The sequence below is a fragment of the Melozone crissalis genome, unplaced genomic scaffold (assembly GCF_028551555.1).
Source record: "Melozone crissalis strain CALT ecotype California unplaced genomic scaffold, PUWL_Pcris_2 ptg000006l_1, whole genome shotgun sequence".
NCBI lineage: Eukaryota > Metazoa > Chordata > Aves > Passeriformes > Passerellidae > Melozone > Melozone crissalis.
Genome location: NW_026535784.1, coordinates 21,268,734 through 21,289,989, shown reverse-complemented (window position 1 = coordinate 21,289,989; position 21,256 = coordinate 21,268,734). Strand labels below are relative to the sequence as shown.

The 21,256-nt window shown below is 39.2% G+C and overlaps 1 protein-coding gene across 1 annotated transcript in view; it reads left to right on the top strand.

The window, feature by feature from the left end:
- Positions 1-21,256, top strand: part of SCFD2 (sec1 family domain containing 2) — a 328,968-nt gene that overhangs the window by 75,771 nt on the left and 231,941 nt on the right. The window contains exon 5 of the mRNA XM_054291689.1: positions 5,142-5,391. Coding sequence (XP_054147664.1) covers positions 5,142-5,391 — 250 coding nt within the window. The remainder of the gene's footprint in view (positions 1-5,141; positions 5,392-21,256) is intronic.

Below are 21,256 nucleotides of genomic sequence, written 5' to 3'. Positions count from 1 at the left end.
CAGAGGAGACAGATCCTAGATTCTTTTACTGTTTCCTGTGTCTCTTACTGGCAGTTTAGTTCTGCACTGTTTTCTTTATATGTGTATCCTTGGTGGGTTTCTGTATCGTTTATCAAGTGACTAGACAGACACTGCCATTAAAGAGAGGAAGGTGCAGTCTTTTGGTATTGGCAGGGACAAGTCATAAAACTGTTTTGGTCTCCAGCAAAAGGCACTGGGTGTCTCTCCTGATCTTGAGTGGCTTACACTTTTTTTTAAACTGGAGGCAGCCACTTACTGCCAGCATCTTACACCTCCACTCTCAATCTGCTGTGAGTTCGCTCAATGCTGTGTCTGCTTTCCCCTAAGGCCAAAGTTTGCTCATTCTCCCTGCAAGGAGAGGCTTTGTCAGCCCCTCCCCAGCTGGAAACATAAGTTTGAGACTAAAACTTTACTTCCTGACAAAGGAAACACATAGATAGTGGACTTTTGTTATCTAAAATCACCTGTCTGAGTAACTGTATGCTCTATATTTTGGCATACGCAGATTGAAGTCTTTCCTAACAGTGAGAGTGTGGTACTTTGAAGAACTTTTTTTTTCTGTGTTGTGTTCTGGGTTGCTTATTGTTAAATGATACCCTAGAAATATGTGAAGAGAAGACAAAGCAGAGGTACACTTTTATCAAAACCTGCCTAAGTCAATAACTAAAATGATTTCTAGAGCTTCATGTGGCAAATCATAATTTGAATGGTAAGATCATACTTAACTGATTTATTGTGTGAAATCACTAGTCACATGCAGGCCATTTAATAAAAACTAAATGCATGAAATAATTGTTTTGCAGGGAGTACAGACATCTTCCCACCCATATGGAAATTATGTGCAACCAACCCCAAATCTCAGATGGCCAAACAGTGTAAAACAGCGAGTAGCAGCATTTGATTTATGGACAGCTGAGCACTGCAGGCAGCAAGAACTCCTCCTTAGTTTGGCAGCGCCTGTTGTTTTTACTAAAATGACTATTCCTGCAGAGATCTATTACCATCAAAGGATCTGAGCCAGTTTCACATACTCACGAGCTTCTCCTTTGGTGCCATTGTCACTTTTAGCAGTTAGAATGTTCTTGCCTCTGTCTGGAAAGGGGGAAAGTTAATATGGAGTCTGCCAAATCACAAACCACAAACAGTCAAGCCCAGGTAAAACATGAAAAATCAAATAGGGCAACATTGGAAAGCTGCTTATTCCACATCTCTTTCGCCACCTAAGTTATCAATAAAAGGAGCTGTGTTTAAATAGGCCAGTCTCAGAGTTTGGGACAGCAAATTACCCAAGGGCTTGTGTGTTTCCACTGATTCTTCTACTGGTTTTACCTGCAGCTGGGTTTTGGGGTTGCTTTTAGTTTTGGTTTTCCCCAAAAAAATTCTTCACTTGTATAAGGCTGTGTGGTTCCCATTCCAAGAAATTCTGTTTCACTCATGCAACCTCTGAAGGAATTAAACATGTTTTGCTTCCTGAACAGAAGCCACTAGAATATTAACAGACTGAGGTAGTCTCTCAAGATTTATCTCCTCCTTCCTCCTGGATTTTAAAGAAAATAAATCCCACTTGGTTGAAGTTGATTTTTGCTTTAATGTTTTTAATGACGAGTTGAGGACACTGGACTGGAAGCACAGGGGTTACAGTGCTCAGTTCTAAGTTTTGTCAGGGACACATGTTAATTCAAGTAAACTCTGAACCTCCTCTTCCCCCAAACTCACTCTTTTTTCTATTGAGAAAAATAAGTCTAATGATACATATGGCTTTAGATTCTTGCAGTTTTTTTAATACTGAAAGTAATGCCTCTCACAGAATTGCAAAACATTTTTTCTTGGATTATTGCACTTCCTCCTAGTTCCTGTAGATCTTATAAATAAGATTTTAAATAAGATATTGAAGCACAATGTCATGTTCAGTGTTTAACACCCCCCCCCCCAGCCCCCTGAATATATTTGTACTTTCCTCACTATTATCCCATCTGCCAAAATTCATGCCTTTTGCAAAAATCAGCAAAATGACATCAGTTTATTTATCCTTAGGGGCATCAAATTATTGCACCGCTTAAGTTCTAAAAATAAATAACTAAAGAGGGTGGAGGGAAGAGATGGAAAACAACAAAAATCTGTCACAAAGTCTCTCTGAATTCTGGAGAATGTATGATTAGAGCATTAAAATGTCCAAACAATGCAATGAGCAGAAAGTGTTCGAACTTGGGCCCTTTTAGCTGGCTCTACATTAAGCAGCGCTAATGTTTTTATACAGTCTTTGGAAAGCTCAGAATTGACCTGTTTTTATTATTTTTATTGGCTCCCTTGATGATAGACAAATGGGGCTAACTTGAGGCCAACATAACCAGCAGGAAATTTGGGTCATGGGTAGTTACATTTTTAAAACTTGTGTTCTAGGGCTGTTCAATCAGGGTAATTGATTGATAGTTAGGTGGTGCAGGGAGCCCCTAAATCACTGGAGGTGGCCAGATAATGACTATCTGCCAGTGGATTTTGTTTGAGGCAAATTTCCCAACTCCCCGTGGAGCCATGCTCTGCAGTGAAGTTGTGAGTCCCTTTTTTTTTTTCATGCACAGTCCAGTCCAACTGGCCTGTTTGGACAAAATATCCTCTAAAACTTGGAAGTTCCATTTGAAGTCCTCTGTGGTGCCACTTCCCAAGAGATAAGGGGAGAAACATTCCAGAGAAGTTCATACCCCAGAAAGACCCTATGTGCATTCTGAAGTTAATGGTTTATTACAGCTCTTTAATTTTTTTTTCCTCTTTCATTTTTACTTTGAAGATAAGAGGTGGCAATTGTTACTTGAAGTTGTTGAGTTTTAGCCTGTCCTACAGTAAATCACCCTGAAAGTTTATACATGATTTTTTTTAATCATGCATGTTTGAAAGTTTGCCAAAGATGCTGTACATGTGTATTTGCAAGAGCCACAATCCTCAGGCAGGAGCTGCTCACTCTACTGTTCTATACAGCCATGGGCATCCTCAGTGCTCCATGCCTGTGGCTCATCTGTGCATGCAAAATACAGCTTTTTCAAGAACTCATCTTGGTGCTGTAGCAGCATGCCATGCACTTAGAGATGGAGTGAAGTAGACTTTGTGGATTGGGAGGGGAGGAGGGGCATAGATGATGTGCCACTAGATAGAAGATGATGCTCAATAGTACCTGGCATAGGTCTTGCCTCTTCATAAAATGAATTCAGGATAATATATACTGAAGTTTGTCATCTATTCCAGAATAACTCCACACATGGGTTTATCTTGATTTCTTAGATTTTTAGGGATTATTAGGCTTTTGTTCATTGCAGATGGCTTCCTTATGATAGATGCATACCTCTGAATTGCTTGAAGCTTTGTCTTTATCCATCTTAGGATCTGAAAGAATCTGTACTCCAGATGAGAATTTATTTGTGTCACTTTTTCAGAAGAGAAGAGATAATACTGAATTAAGGCAGGGCTCAGTTGAAATCCAGGAATCAAACAGCCTTGTTTTGAGGATGGCCCAGCTACCAGCACATGCCAGACCAGTGCCAAACACCATAGATTTCCTTCCTGGGTGGAGCAGTGCTTGGACTTACTGTGTATGTGATTTAGCACTCCCTGCCCAAACACAGAGGGTGCCAACCCCTTCTGGATTTCAGAATGTTCCTTCTTGGCTCCCACATGCTTTTGACCACTACAGCTTTGTAATTTACTGCCTCAAGTCTGCAGTTGCACTTACTGTTAGGTGTAGTGGATAGTTAGAAAATTCTTCTCCAAGGTATGTATTCAAATGGAAACATAACATCTGACCGCACTGAAGTCCCAGGAGAGATGGGCCCATGGCAAAACTTGTATGTCAAGAGCAGGGTGGGGTCCCAAAGTCCACAGAAGTGTAGTTTCTTATAGCACAGCCTGGAAAAAAGCTTCTTGGAACTTAAGTAATTCATGCTTTCTTAATGATTGAGATCTGTGGTGGATCAGTGTAGGTATAAAAATGACAGTTTATTAGATGCTTGTTAGTGTTTCTGAGACTGACAAAGAACAACTAAAAATACAACCAGACCCCCTGAAGTCTTGTATGAAGTACACCAGGAGATAAAGCTTTCAGTGTCTGTGTTCCTAAAGCCCTTGCATGGTTTTGCTGTTGTCTAAACTTGTGTCTCTTCCTAGTATGTTTGATTTCTATTTTATTTACTTATTGTGAATCAATTTAAAGGGTAAATTATTGGCTGTGGTGCCTGTTTACCATGACTAGTCTGTGTGAAGTTACTGCAATAACAACCAAGGATAAATGCCTGCAAACTTGACTCCTTGGATTACAAGAGATTTGATGTTTCACTGTACACTATGAACTGACCCATAGGTTGTCACAGAGGGATCTTTTGGGTGATCAGAGAACAAGGGGAGGGGTACTGGTGTTGCAGGAGACCTCTTGGATGGACCTGAGCAATCACTACCACCAGGAGAGAAAGGCTGTTCTTTCCTCCCACACCTCCCTCCCCATCCAAGAGCAGAGTGTTCCTCCTGTTTGCCTTGCAGTGTTCCCACCTCTCACCTGATCCTGCTGCTGCATTCCCAGCTAAGCCAAAGCAGAAAATTAGCATGTAGGAGTTTCATCCACAGGTGTTTGTGGGCAGTAGAGTGGCAGTTTGGTGGTGCAATTAATCATTGGCCTGCTTTGAGTGGCAGAGAACTGCACAATGGATCTAAATGCCAGCCCTGGTGTTGCATGATGTGGATGTCAGCAAGTCAATGGAATCTGGGCTTTGAACCCCCTGCTCATGTACAAAATCAAACCCAAGGATAAAGCCTAAAATTTAGAGGAAATGTTTGACTTTGTACTTTGTACCATTTCTACCCATACCAAGGGATAGATGCTCTCATCCTCTCATTATACTGGTACTTAGAAAGATCTAATATTAAGGCTTTTCAAGTGCTAAAAGGCTGCTATTGTGAATCCCTAAGAAAAAAACTGTAGACAATTAATAAACTCACTGTCTGAGCAGCAAATAAATCACATCACCATCTGCTGACTACTGAAAGTGTGAATGTTGAATGATGTGCCACAGGAGTATGTCTGGTCCTAACTTACAAGCACTATGGAGGCAATCTGACACAACCTTCCTTCTGTTTTTCAGACTATTGGCGAGTCAGAAATGCCCAGTGTTTTGAACCAGTTATTGCCAATGATCAAGTCCTACAACGAAAGGACAAAAGATGATTATGCCTGTGAGGACTTCCTTGTTTTGCTGATATACATATATTCTGTGGTTGGAGAAATCAAAGGTGGAAAAGAGCTCGACATAGCTGAAGAAAAGGTGAAAAGGGCCCTTGTCAAGGCAATTTGTGATGAGCCAGAGCCATCTCCTTTGCTGCAGAAAATTACAGGTAAGATTCTGCTTTTGTGGTGAGAAACTGGATGTCTGGGAACGTGTGAACTGGGAGAAGTGTATAAAAATGGCTTGACTTGTCTGTGGTGCTGAGAGTACATGAGTAAGCACAAGGATTTCCTGTAGATTTGTTCCATCTCCTCTGTTCATATATGCCAAATGCTGACAGGCTGTCCTTGAAGAGTGCTGAGTCTGATGAAAGCACTACAAGTTGTTCTTTTTGTTAAAGGTTTCCTAAGTTTGTGTGTTTTCATAAGGTAATCTTTTCCACAATTTCTTTCATTGATTGGTGTAAAGTTGACCCTGGGAAGTCAGAATTAATCCTGGAAACATGTTCAGTGAACCACAGTTGCTTTGTGAATACGAGGAGCTGGCTTTTCTGGCATAAAAGAAGAAATGTGTCTAAAACCAACATTGAGCATTTTGCTGAAACAACATGAACATTAGCCTTTAAAAATAGCATGGTAAGCCTTTTTTTAGATGAGCACTCATAGAATAGGAAAACCCTAACCTCTTGTTGCTGGTATCACATTTTAGAAAAAAAAAACCTGCTAAAAACTTAATTTTAAATGAATGAGCTCAGGGGTGGCCTAGCATGGCAGAGGGGATCTCACTTTCTGCTATCAGTTTTCTCAGTATTTAGTAATATTGAGACGAGGTCATCTTGGAGGTGGGGAGCATATGAACATAAATCAAGATGTTGAGAGGAGCTTACAATTGAAAGCATTTGCCAAGAATGGGCCTAAGTGGGGAGTCTCAGGGGAAGTGGAATAATACTGCTGTTGGTTATTCTGGTACTATTCCCTATGGACACTTCTAATTCAAAATACAGGTGTGGTCTCACTGGTCTGCAGTTGCTTTGAGTTTAAAATACTGTAATAGTTCAAGGACTTAGGGTAGGAATGAGGTCACTCAGTCATATTTACACTGTGGTGTTATTTTAATACTCCTGGCCACAGTGCTCACAGTGTTCCAGGCTTCTTGTAGGCTTTTGCCTTCCTGTTTTTCAATATGTACTGCACAACTTGTCCACCAAATGGTGCTTCCCTCGCAGCTTCAGTGATGTCTTTTAGTGAATGGGATGTAGTAATTTCTAAATCTCTGTTTTCGTATTTTTCCCTTTCTCCAATAATCAAAGCTTTAAATCACAGTTTTTTGTTTCTCTTCATTGTGCTTAATGTAAGTATGTGAAGATTTAAGTCTCTAAAACTTCAGCCAAGTACCAAAGAGAAGCTGAGAAGAAACCCAGTACAGATAGTTTTAGACCAAGTCCATCATTATTATGTGATGAAATTAAGTGCAACACAAAGCCAGAGTCTTTGCATCCTTATATTTCTCTATCTGTGTTTTAGCACAACCATGTCTGTGCAATCTGCACAAGTAGGTGACAGTACTGCATACTTTCCATACTCATTGCTTGGTACTTTTTTGGTTCTTCACCATTTTTTGGTTTGACATCTTATTTCCTTTGAGTTATTCATTTGAGTTATTCCTTTGCAGAGGGCAAAGGAAAATAACATCTATTGTCATAACCAGAAATAAATGTCATGTTGGCAGCAAAGTATCACATGAAATTTCTAGGAATACTCCACAGGTAGTTGTCAAGCCTTTATTTATCCAACCGTTTGCTTTGTCAGTGGTAGTGGAATTTGCTGAATTTGCAATTTGCTGTATTTGCAGTAGAGGGGAATTGGGAAGACTTAAAACCTGACCAGGTTTAGACCTATTCCTCCTTGATCTATATTTTGCCAGGCTTGTGTTCTACAACCTGCTGCCCTCTGAACCTTAGGTAGCTTGCTTGCTACTTGAGAGGCAAAGCAACTCAGAACTGAAGGAACATCCACAAACTTTTCTTCAAAGGCACAGCAGGACTGTCTTTGTAGCAGGGCTGAAGGTCAGGGAATAGAGAGCAGTGATGGTTTCTCCTTTTTGTACAATTGTAGATATAGTGCCAAGACATATTCTGCTACCAGCAGAACATCTATGAACTACAGAATAATTCCTTTTAGCAGGTGCAGGTTGGCATATTTTCACAAAGTCAACACAGCTCTGCAAGTTACCAACAGCCACGAGTCTGGACAGATTGTGTTCCAGACCTACAGCATTCTGCTCTCATTTTACTTTTAACTCAGAAACAAGAAAACCTTTTTTGTTCTTAAGGGGCCACAAAAGTTATAGACTAAAATAAATTTCAATAATGCTTAGAAGTATTGATTCATGATCAGAACAAAGTAAAATGCTCATGGTATTTTATTTTAACCTGTCCATCAAGGTAAGTAATAGGAAGAATGTTAAATGGGATGGATCAGGAGAGAAAACTATGCCCGTTTTTTTGTGGTTTTGAGAGACACTGCCTGCTGGCTCATTCCTCACCTCCATGATGAAGTTTCAAACCCTGCTGGCAATCCATGATTGGACAGCTTGAGTTATAGCAAGAGATAGCAAAATTTACTGTTGCCTGTAAAAAAGGCACACAGAAGTAATAATAGGTAGGCTGCAAATCCAAGAACTTCAAAGTTGATAAATGCCAGTAAATAATTTTGCCATGTAACCATCCTTTGACTCCTGTGTGCATTGCAGCACAGTCCTCATTTCATGATTATATAGTGTATTTTCTATGAGCCATCGCTGCATTCCCTGCATGGACTGAACACCACAGAGAACTAGACAATATAGCTTTGGTTATTCTTCACATGAGGAAGAAGTACTAATAAAATAAGTGAGACTCTTGTGATATTCAGCAAGTAACTTTCTCTGGCTCTGAGTTTGCAGTTGATGGAGTGGACTGGTGCTCTCAGCTTTGTGACTCATTTTGGAACTTGAAGCAGAAAGTCATTAAATTACATTTTGAGGTATTAGTGATTACATGTCTTTGAGCAGAGGGGACTTTGTGCTCTGCTTCCTGATACACCTGGTGCCTGATGTTTTTAGCTTGGACCCAACACTGTACTAAGGCTCTGTGGTTGATTTAAATTGAAATTTAAATTAAAGCCCATATTTTAGCTGTGGCTCTGAACTGCTGCCTCAGCCTTTTGCTTTCTTCTTTTCTGCAAAGCATGGAAGTTGCGCAGTCTTGACAAGTACACATTTTTCTTGGTTTAATTTGTTGTTCCCATAGAGTCACTTGAAAATACAAAGCAAAACCTATTAAAAGCTTTAGAAGACTTGTCTTTTGGGATCAAATTATCAGTCAAAGTATTAGTCAGGTTTATATGAGTTACCTTTTATTCCTATTATACTTGTGAAATGTAAACTTGATGATGCTTGTGTGACTCCATGCCTATAGGAAATCTCCAGTTATGTGACTGCCTCCTAGAGCTAGTGCAAATCTCTCCCAAAAGAGGCAGCCCACAGGTGCACAGGGGATATTTGTGCTATTTGGTGTTACCTAGTGAAACTGGACTAGTATTTGCAGCAGTGCAAAGAAAGCAATTGTCAGAGACAGGGCCTGTCTGTCTCATTGGGCACACTAGGATTCCCTAAGGCACTCCAGGTTACAGCCCTCTGCAGAATACCTTCCATATGCAGCACTTGCACAAGTTTATATTGTGTAAGAAGCACAAGCCCTTCCAATTTCCTGGCTGTTGAGTGTTAGGATACTCAACCTTACTGTTGCCTGAACATATGTTTTCTCAAATATTTGTACAATAGCATTCTGCATTTATGTAACACCTTGTTTCATTGAAGCACTAAAAAAATATCCTGGAACTGTTAAGTAAAATGAAAATGGAGTGCATTAATCACGCACTGAGTTTTAAGAAATATGATACTAATTTTTGCATGCATAATAATATAAAAGTACATTAGCAGTATCTTGTTTAATGGAACTGTAAATAATAAGCGTAGTGCTAGAGTATCCTAATGCCTTGGGTAATAAAACTGAATGTAACAGTTCCAAGATTTCTCCTGGGTGTAATTTATCTCAAACATATGTTCTTCATCACTGATTCCAACAGAATGTTACAAATTGGAGGGGGAAGAGAATAGACCAGAGCATAATGGAAAATGATGCTTTTCTCAGAATGCTAGGTTTGGGAGCTTTAGGGGTGGGGCTTTTTGGCAGCTGTTTGAAAATAAACCCTCTGCAAAATAGCATATTTATTTTATCATTTTATCTGTTCATCTAGTTTTCTAAATGTCTGTGTAGAGCTGTGTGCAAATGCAAACGTCTGCAAAAGTAATGCTAATAGAGCCACAAAGCAATAAAGGTCTATTTTTTCAGCTGTGCCATTCTCTTTTTCATCTACAAATCTCTGTGGGAGCTTTGTAGAGCAGATCTGCCTTCCATGGTGTGCTCTGAGGACTCCCAGCCCAGCCCCAGCACAGGCAGCTGGCTGTGCTGCCCATGTGCAGTAACTTTCACCTGATAGGGCTGTATCAGTTGCATCCTCTTGAGCACAGGTGTAATAGGAATAAAATTCCTCTTTTGTGCCAGCAACTGCTGTGAATTTTTAATCACAAGGTGGATTTCTAGACCTTTCTCTTGCTTTTTCTAAATTCTGTGTGTTATATAACGGGGGGGGGGGGGGGGGGCGGAGCAAACTGAGAAATCTTTAAGTAAAGACCAAAGTGGAAATGCAGAGTTCTTTAATGTCTAGAGTCTTGCATAAAGGAAATACAAGCTGTCTGAAGTCTGTACTGTACTCTTTTTGACCTGTGTAAAAATCTAGGGACTGGGAATCATAAGTCTATTTGTCTGGAGATACATCTGAATCTTTGGTTGTGGGAGGAGAGGTTGGATGCTATTTCTCCCTCTTTTCTCATAGATTTGGGTTAAATTTGAAAGACCAGAATAAACATGATGGGCCAGGGGAGGATTCCTTGCCTATGGCAGAGGGGTTGGAACTAGAGGGTCCCTTCCAACTGAAATCAGTCTGTAATTCTGTGACTCAGATTCTGTGGAGTGTAGGCATTGCCATATTGGATTAGACACTTCTCAACTGATTCTGCTTGTCCTCAGCATATGATTTTTTGGGGAAGATATTTCATATTAATGAAGTTACATGCTAGTGCCACGGTGGCCTAAGTGTCATTAATCCTAAAGTTGCTCCTCGTTTTGCAGTAAATGTTTGCATTCCTAGACGGGGACAGCCAGTTCTCTCAGAGGACAGACATACACACTTTTATTTGGTTGTGGTCTTCACTGCTGGATTGGAGCAACAATTTCCCAAACCTGGCTATATTATGGGTGGGTGGGTAGGTATAAAATTGGCTAAAGTTATACTGTATCCCCTTTAGACTAAATGTGCCACTTGTTTTGTGAAGGAAAGAGTTTTCCCAGCTTCACAGTAGAGGTGTAGCTCAGGTATCTGATAGTGATTTTTTTATTCATACAGAAAAACAAACCATTGTTTAAAACATAAATCCAAGAGTGAATTCTGAGTGATTTTAAAGTTTCCATGCTTTTACAGAAAACAAGTGTTTTCTGTAAAGTTAATAAAGTTTCCACTAGTCCATTGGGAGGCTAGCCCACCCCCTTCCTTGCATCCTAGCTTATTTCCAAGTAATCTGTGAGTCTTGCAGCAGAACTGATTGGAAAAAATAGTTGTGACTTGGAAAAAATGAAACATATTTTGGTAACAAGTAGATAGATTAGAGAAAGGGTTAATCTGGTGTTTCTGTGTAGTGTAGATATTTAAGTTGGGAACTATAACTGGCTGTATTTATCCAAAATAAAACTAAAACATCTGCAACCAAGTTGTTGCTTGCTGTCATTTAAGGAAATACAGAAAAAAATTAATATTGTCTTTTCTGAATTTGCAAAGATTACATAATTCAAGAAATTAAAAGTTCTTTGTTTTTAATGTTTAGAGAAGTCTTAATGAGTTGTGCTGCAAGCCTTCTCAAGACCTTCCATTTTGCCCATTCAGACTTCAGGAGTTCTGCATTTGCATTATCTGCACGAAAAACCAAAAGCCTTGTGTAAGCAATGCTGTATCTTTCTGTGGCATCCCTGCATGTCTGGGTAGAGCACTCAGGTTTAAAAATTGATCCATGATTCTTGGTGTGTGGAAGTTGCAGCCAGTAGGTTTACTAAACAGGCATCTGCTATTTTGCTACCAAAACAAAGCTTTTTAAGTGTTGTGGTTTAACCCCTGCCATCCCCATGCAGCCCCTCACTCCTCTCCCATGGGATGGAGAAGAGAATCAGAAGACTAAAAGGGAGAAAACCTGTGGGTTGACATAAAGACAGTTTAATAGACAAAGCAAAAGCTGTGTGCACAAGCAAAGCAAATCAAGGAATTCATTCATTACTTCCCATGGGCAGCCATCTCCAGAAAAGCAGGTCCATCATCTGTAACAATGTCTTGGGAAGAAAAATGCCATCCTTCCAAATGTCTCATCCCTCCCTTCCTCCTTCTTCCCCCAGCTCTATGTGCTGAGCATGACTCCAAATGGTCTGAAATATCCCTTTGGTCAGTTGGGGTCAGCTGTCCTGGCTGTGTCCCCCTCCCAGCTCCTCGTGCACCCCAACACTCCTGCTGGGGTGAGGTGAGGAGCAGAAAAGGCCTTGAACTCTATGTAAGTACTGCTCATCAGCAACTAAAATATCCATCTGTTATCAACCCTATTTTCAGCACAAATCCAAACCAGACTCATACCAAATACTATGATGAAAATTGCCTGTATCTCCGTCCAAACCAGCACAATAAGCTAAATGGTTCATGTTAAGATTTCACAGGAGTTACAGAGGGTGAGAGAATACCTTAACACATCAAATAGCTAAACATTTAGAAGGTCCAAATAGGCTTCTCTCAGAAATACTGATTAGCTTCTTCTAGTCCTAATTCTTGAATATGTAAAGAGTCATACTCATGCCTAATTTTAGTGGGACAGCTTTGCACTCCGGTTTGAAATGGGAAGAAGACCTCTTTCCATGGGGTTAGTCTGTCTGTGTGCATGATTGTAGGCTCCATTGTTTGAGTAATCTCTGTTCTGTTTCCTGCAAGCTCTGCAGCTCCATAGTGAAGGCAAATGCCAGAAATGTTACAGAGTATGATCTGTGTAGAGCTATCTGTACGTATCTGCTGTGATAGAGAGAGGAGCTGCAAATATTGGTGTGCTGTGGCTGTGCAAACATCAGGGCTGCTGCCTCACCAGGGGTGCATTTCAAAGGAGAAAATCTTTCTCATAGGCTGGCTCTAATCAAATGATAGAAAAAACCTCAGATTATGGCAATGTTTCTTCCTCCCACGCTCCCTGTGTCTCCTCCAACAGCAAGGAGAAGGTCCTTGTCCTGCAGAGTCCTCCCAGGCTGGCATGCAGATAAGATGCAATTGGAATGAGTTTTCCCTTTTGGGTTAGGCAACAAAATGTATTCTCTGTTGTTAGAGCTAAATAGTTTCATCATGCAAGCATGCAGGCATTAATACTGCAGCTAGAGAAAATCCAGATAATTTTCTTCCCAATTCAGAAGTGAAAGTTAGATGTTCAGGAAGCTTCTTTTCCTGTTGCCCCAGCTGATTTTATAGACACCTAAAATACCCCTCTCTGACTGTGTGTAAAATGACCTCCTGGTATCTCTGTTTCTCAGTGTGTTTTGGACATGGTCCAGGGGAAAGCACTTGTGGTCCAGCAGTCCCAGATGGTGGTGGATCTGACGTTCACCCTGCCAGGAGCACTGGGAAGACACGAGCAAAGCTGCTGTCTGCCCAGCTCAGGGGGTGCCTGCACTTTAATTAATCCTGAGATGCTGCCACTGCTGCAGCACTTCAGTCCTTTGCTTCATGGTAGCAGAGCCATTGAGCAAAAAAAGGTCACTTCACATGTCCCAAGATATTTATTTGATTTACACAACAGTCAGAAGGATTTATGGGGATTTTTGTGATCTCTGCAAAAACAAGGAGAAATTGGGTATTCACTGAAGCAATGATCTGCTCTGCTTTAGCCGATGCAGATATCCTGAATTTTATCAGCTCTCCTTAGGATCCTTGAGCTCTCTGAGACCACAGTACCTTTCTGCTGTGACCTTTCTAAAGGGTTTTGCCATTTCTGTTCAAAATCTGTGGATCACAAGTGGAGGATGAGTGAGCCAAATCAATTGAGCCAAATCAGTTGCAGGTCTTTGCTTGGGTGGATTCCTAGCCTATTTTTCAGCTGGGAAACATGGAAGGGTTTCTAGTCAATTGTTTGAAAGACAAATTGCTATAGTTTTCTGGATTAATTTATATCTAAATTTGCATAGGCATATTTTTTATAGGTTTAAAAATTTCAGGTGTAGCTTAAATATCACTGTTAAAAAGCTATGGTCCTAAACATGAGAAAATTTGGCTGCTTTCTACACATGCAGGTATATTTTGTTTGGATTTGATGATGTACATTAAAATCTATGGTAGAAGACAATCCCAATGGAAGGCCAGTGCCATTGGGAATTTTTTTTCTTAACCTTTCGTATGTTGTCTGTTTATTTTGTCTTCAACACCTGCTCTCAGTTGGTTCCAAACTGGATAGTAATTTTCATTGATGTGTTTATAACATGAAATCTTTTTTTCTTTTTTTAACATGAGACATATGCCTGCAGCTCTGCAGGCCACTGTCTCGCTGCCAACTTAGCAGACAGCCAACTGCAACAGGAAACTGATACCCTGCAATTTTCATTAATGATTTATATTCTTTTTCAGCATGCAATTTCAATGGCATGTAGAAGATGCTTCTAATATCAAATATATCTTTGCTTCAAGCTTAAAATGAAAACTGAAGCCTCTTCAGAATTAGGCAACTTTTTAGAAGGTACTTTTGTATGTACATGGCATGGTTAAATAATTTTTTTCTTCTTTTCACACAAATCACTTGCTTCTCAAACCTTCAAGTTTTGGCATCATGTTGTAAAATTATGAGTAAATTCTTACTGTTTTGCAGAGCACACCCAGCCTGGGAGACCAAAAATTGTGAAGTATTAAATAACTGTCAAAACAAAAAGAAAGATTTGCTAGTCATCACCCATATGACAGAAAACTAGTGAGATTGTCTTAGGATTGTTTTTCTTTTGTATACAGACACAAATGTTAAGGCATTTGCTGTAGATTGCAAAATGTCACTTGGTTCATTAGAATGCTTTCTTGTAAGAATTTCTAAGTATTCTACTCTAATTCTTGTGAATTTTCTTCTTGTGAATTTTCAGTCTGTTTTAAATGCATGATGTGTTCTGGATCTGATGGCACAAGGACAAACAGCATTGCCTCTGCAGAGGCAAGGAGGAATAATTGCCATCTTTAGATATTTCTAATTATTTTATTCAGCTCAGTGGTGGTGATAATTCTCTTGAAACTATGAGATTTTATCAGAGGTGAATGCTGTTCTTTGAATTTTGGACAGTTAGCCTACGTCATCTTAACAATCTCCACATATATTAATGATAATGCAATATGTTGAAATCCACTATTTCAAGGAGTCAAGCCCACATATAAAATGGAGTTACACAGCTCTGCCATTCTGCAGTGTTAAACCAAAGAAATCTTTTTGAATAATGGACAATAACCATGCAATCTTTTATCTTGCAACACCTTTGCTGTTTTGGTCATCTTACCATCTCAACAGAAGAACCAGGACTAGAAAAATAATTTCTAGAATTTAAAAGAATTTCTAGAATTTAATAAATGTCTCAGGGATTTATGGTTTAAACATGCATCACTTGCCCATGCAGTTCACTCAGCATACCCATAATCTGATCATCTCAAGATTCTGGAGACTCATGCATTTTGGCTTTGGACCACTGTTCAACTGCTCATTTTAGTCAAGATAATTTACTTTCTTACATACTTTCACATATATACAATATTTTAAGTGTTAGGTTCTGCTTCTGTCTAAATTGGTGTGAAAACATATCTTTCTCCTTATGTTTGCAACAGTCCTAAGATGAAGTTTAAAGGGTTGGATCAAACTGTTTTGGTGTTGTATATGGATCAATTCTGACTTATGGGGATAAGCAGGAATAAATATTTTCATTGATCTGTCAACTGGCCTAATTAAACCTTTTTCCACATCAAAATTAAATACCTTCTTTATAAATGTTGTGATGCTACCACTATTTGCATTTTCAATTATGTCCAAATATTGTCCTGTATTACAGAAATTCAAAAACTCTACCTTATTAAATTAGTACTTTCTTACAAATCTCTTCATGTGTACACAAGCTCTAGTAAGAAAGAACTTAGAATCAGATATTTTATGGTCTTGAATTTTAAATCAACATGGAGAAGGCACTCTTATAGTGTTTTCGCCCTATTTGTTCTTGTTTAGTTTTAAATTTTATAGTTGAGTAAATGTCACCTCTGGTGGTTAAAGTTCAGGTCAGGTTACATTTTGCTGTGACCCTTCTGCTCTCTTTTGCAGACACTGGGACTGTGGTCTGTCAAGACAGGAAAGCTCACAGATCATAGCCTAAGGATTTTTTCCCACCTCCCCTTTCACAGATATAATTTTGTCAGGCAAGGAAAGTAATGTATTAAAACTGGATTGAGAAAGCTTTCTTAATTGAGAGTTCAGTGTAAATAACAGAATGATGTTTGTGTTGTACACGATTTTTAAAAGCTAAATGCATTACTAAGTCTAGTTTGTACCAGATGTCTCATTCTCTCTTACTTTCCCACTTTATTCATTAAATTAAACATTCTGGAAGAAGTTGCCTGATGAGAGGTGGCAACAGCCAGTCACAACCTATTAGACAAATTTACCTAGGGAAAAACAATACAAATAAGGAATTTGACTTGCCTGGCTTTGTGTTAAAGTGAGGAATGTGTGGATATAACATGTGAATGTTCCTTGTTGATTCAAATCTCCTTCAGGCTTTTGTTTCTGGTGCTGTCTGTGAATATTTGTTCTACAGATCTGTGTACACCATGTGTATTGATGTAGCCACCAAGACCTCAAAAAATAACACAGATTGAGAGAGCGGTAGAATGAGTTATAAAAGAGTCTTTGGGGGCTGCTTATAGCCACAGAGAGGTGCTGCTGCCAGTTCCCCAAGCTGCACTTCCTAGATGGCATCTGCTTTCCCAGGCTGTTACTGCATATCAGCATGTCTGTACCCCAGAGATATGCCACGATCCCAGAGAGAGTTTTGACTCTCTTCTCTTAAAATGTTGAGCAATTGGAGAATATATAGAAATGGCAGAAGCACTCTTGTGTTATCTTCAAGGAGATATCTTGTGTTATCTTTATTAGACTGGAGGTGCAAAAGAGAAAAGCCTAACAAAAATTTGGAAAAAGCCATGCCTCCAATTGCTTTGCCTAACAGCAGATGAGACCTGGGAGTCAGAGGAAGTGAAACAAATTCTTCAGTTTCTTCATCTTTTGCACCTTTCTGTCATCTTCTCCATACTCTGCCCACATTCCTGAAAATCCTGTGCACTAAGAAGGAATGGCAGAAGTAGTAGGGGTTAATTCATTGCTTCTGCATCTTAATGCTGTTCATGCTAAGGAACTGTAATTCTGGCATTTGTTAACTTTTGAGCACTTACCGTCACAAGCTGACTGTTGTTCTTTTGATGCTTTCAACATAATTGATGAAGTAAGCAAACAAAATTCTTAAAAGCTGAAACAACATTTTGACTGTAGAGAATGATATTTTACTGGCAAGTTCAAATAATTTGTCTGCACATCATAGCTGTCTACTGCTTGAACTAGTGAAGTGATCAATGCAATGGCAGGTTGTTTTCCTTGTCTTCCAAATGGACCAAATGTTTACCAGGAGGTAAACATACCACCTAGGCTTTGCAGGTATTTGCCAGCAACAGAGTCCTGAGGCTTACGAAAAATTAATTCAATTTCCAATTTTCTGCCTATATTTTAGCTTCTTCTGTGGCTTCATGCCACAACGGTTTTCCTCCTCCATTTATCTCATATTCTTCCCTCTCCATCTGTTTTTGCATCTGCCCCCATTTCCAGCTAGCTGCCTCTGTCTCTCAGTCACCCGCATGTATCCAGCCCTTAGCTCCTTGTTACATTTGCTTTTTTGTTTACCTTCTCCTAAAGTTTGCCATCGGCTTCCCCAGACCCCCACCTGCAGGGTCTTGTACCTTTGCTGCATTCATGTAGGCGAAGTATCTTCTTAGTCTTTGTTGTTCCTAATTTCAGATCAGGCATTTATTGTGAGGAGACTTCAGTGACCAGTTGTTATCTGCAGGTGAAAATGTCATGTTCTTACTATCTCACTCATATTCCCCAGGATAAGCTTATACTGAACACAGCTCCATCCACAACTGGTTATGAAATTAATTTCTAAGAAGGAAAAAAATAAATTAAAAAGAAGAAAATGAAACAAAGACATGCTTATTTTTTTATAGCTCTGTAAAACTCTCTATGTGAACTCCATCCTACCCTGGGCCCCCAAAACATTTACTTGTATTGACCAGAGATGAAAGTGAAGAATATTGGGTTTGTTCCTGTCACCTTACTTCAAGGAAGGTTTAAAACAGGGACCTTGTATGTCTGTCTGTTTGTCTGTCTGCCTTTCTGTGGCACACAGAAAGAGCTTTTTGAGGATATGACTCTGCTTGTTTAGTTAGGTGTCTTGAACCAGCTTTAGGAAGTACTTCTCCCTCCATTTCCAAGGAAGAGCTGTGGGAGCCATTCTTCACCAAGCTGGTTTTGCACTTACAGAGCAGACATCCCTGCCTGGCTTATGGTTTGTCTGCCAGGGACCACAGCAGGATGGTGACAGTGAGTGCCCCGTCTGTTCCTGGGGGCTTTCATCAACAAAGGTCAGGTTGCAAAGTTTAGATGTTGCTTTGTTTCTGTTCATAATTATTCATTTTGGCTTTTTTTATTTTGTTTACATTCTGCAAAACCCTTTTTCTTCAGAAATACTCTTGTATTGGAAGTTTATCTTGTATTGGAAGTGCATGTCCTTTTACCAGCACTGTCCTTGTCCAAAGGTCTGGATATTTTACATTGAGTTCATGGCCCCTAAGTTATGTTTATGATGGTTCCTTCTCAGTTCTTTGGCTTAGACAGAAAATATGCATTTTTCTGGCATGTATTTGAGAAAGAAGAATATGTATACATGGTAATATATACTCATTTATAAGTTTTATGAGATGCTCTTTGTTACTTTTGCTTTTATTTGTCATGCTAATTACCATCTTCTCCCTCAACACAGTGTTTCTGGCAGATAGACAGGAACTGGAAGTGCATCATGCCTTTGATTTTTTTAGTGAGTGGGGCTTTCTGCAGTTTTTAATGCACATGTCCCTTCCGTAATTAACTCTCTCGATGGCCCTGAGTTTAAGGTGCGATCTTGGGAGTTGCTTGTGCAAATAATTTCTTCCAGTCTCTTATTTATAGTGGTGGATGGACTGGTTTAATTTGTTTTTCCTTGTAGCAGTTGTGATTGTTGGATTTAATATCTATTTGATTGTAGTATGTTTTGCTAGTATCTCTTTCCTGGTTTTCTGGAGATAAACTGCAATGAGTCATAAAGCACTTATTCCCAGAGACAGCTTCAGCAATTGAAGGGAAACCATGAATACTTCAGGCAAAAGAACTAGATATTAAACATAGATGGTATGAAGGTCACTGGTTTTTGTTATTTTTTCCCCCTCCCTAAGTAGATGAAGTTCTCTTCAAACAGACTGCAGAAATACCAATTAGTGTGCTTCATTCTGAAATGTAATCAAATTTAAAATGTAAAAAATCCCTTTCGGCTACAGTATAATCAGGCCCCTAATTATGAAAGGCATATGTTCCCCTCCATCTTTCTTCCCTCCACCCATGTAGATAATTGTGCTTCTTGAATGATTTCTTCTTTGCAGAAATCTTTGTGATGCTCTACTCCAGGTTTGCTCAAAGCAACGTTGTTATCTGGTGCATTAGGTTTCTGTTGTTGGATTCTCTCAAGATAATGTTCAATATAGTTGCACTGATTATTTGCTATTTCGTCTGTCATCTGTGCTTTGGAATATCTCAAAGCTTGTCAGTCTTCCGCTGGGGATTACATCATTTTGGGGGTCTCTGAAACAAAAGCAGACTTCAGTGGTAAAATATGTACACCCGGACAGCTGGCAGTCTTTCAAGGCCCCAGAGCTGACGCAGAGTTAATCTCAGAGAAATACCCCCCTCCCTCCCCCAACCCCCCTGCTTTTTTAACTTCCCCTTCTTAGTGTAGAGCTTTCTTTATGGATAGTAAATAGTGGCATAAAATACGTTTATTTGCTTTTTTCACAGCACTTGCAGGATTTATTCTGGTGGTGATTTTGGTTTCTGCGTTGTCTTTTGACTGTTTTGACAATGGTGTATTTGAATTAATAACTGTTTCTTTAGTGGTAAGCCTGATCTATTTCTGAAACATGCAAGTCTCTCAGTTATTAGTTTGCCATTTCTTTTAGGGGCAAACTTTTGAGGAGAAAGTTGCTTGCACCTTTCAAGCTACCCTTATCCTGTATCAACCTTTAACAACAAATTGGTCTCACAGACTGTACAGCCCATGAGCACCATTTATGTTGTAAGGACTTCAGAAGGGTTAAACTGGAGGACAACTGGTCACACTAGGCTGAACTTGATCCCAGTATCTGCTGTATAAAATGGCTTGAGAGCTGTTGCAAGAAGGTGCTGAAAAAAAAAAGCAATGTGAAATTGCACCAAGAAATTGCCATGAACAAATTCTCCCTGTGTGTAGTTAGCCTAGATTTTCATTCAATCCCATCTACTTTGTTTGGTTTAAAAGATAAATGCTGCATTTCAGTTGTTCTGAGGAAAATCTGTCTGCCAGATTACCAACTCTCAGCTTTTTTTTGGGTAGACTGATTCCACACTCATGCCTTGGTGGATGCTGTTTTGGTACCAGCTTCTGCTGTAAGGCCAATTCATTTGAAAACCCTGCTTTGGGAGCTGCTGCATTTAGAGACACTGCCTGAATATCTCTCTCTTAGACTCACTATATCAGGATGTAGCCAAAATAAAAACATCTGCAGAATATTCTCAGCTTTAACAGAGTGTCTTTTTTATTTTTCTAAATTCTTATTTAATAAATTGCTTTTATCTCCCTAACATTAAAAATGTGCCTTTTCATTTTAAGGAAGATTTAGGCATAGCGTATGAGTAACTGATATGAACTAAAAAATAACAAATAATAAATGTAAATGAGCTAATAATACTAATTGATTTTAATTGGCATATAGCACCAATAAATAAGTTGCTATTGCTAGGGATCTGTATGTTAATGTATTTCTATATTTGATTCACCAGAAAATTTGTGGGAGTTTCTGCTTGATTTTTTGAAAGATTTTCATTTAATTTGAAAAGATTTCCTAGTGAAAGAGTTTGGGAAGTGGAGAAATTATGCTGTTGTTTCACATAAGATGCAGGCATCTCTGGTATGACAGATAAGTTTTTCTTTACATAGAAAAACATTTAAATGAGTGGAGAGCAAATGTGAAAATGTTCTTGGATTTTTTAAAACTGGGACTTTCCAAAGACATCCCTTAATAATATTTTCTATCTCCTTTTAGCTTAATATAAATGAATGAACTCCATGTTCTTCTTAATTTTAGTGTAATTTAATTTTGATTCCTCTTTTTTTTCTTTGTCTTGCAACAACTTTCTAATATAAAGTGATTAGATGGATTTCACAATCTTTGCAAGGCATACCATTGCCAGAAGAAGAGTTTGTAAGCAATTGAGTGAAATTGTGCAAGCTTTTGATGCTGTTGTTTAAATCTATGGCAAATCTCATTTCCCATTGGTTTTGAATGCAAGTCATGCAGTCAAGTGTCTGCTCTGCAGGTTGTGCAAATTAAAAGTTTATAGAAGAGCATGTATAGTTACTGATGGCAGCTGTCCACAGGGTCCTTAACACTGAGCTGAAAATTTATCTTTTGATTTGAATGGTTCTCACCCCTAAAAGCATTAGAAAGCCTCAAGAGTAT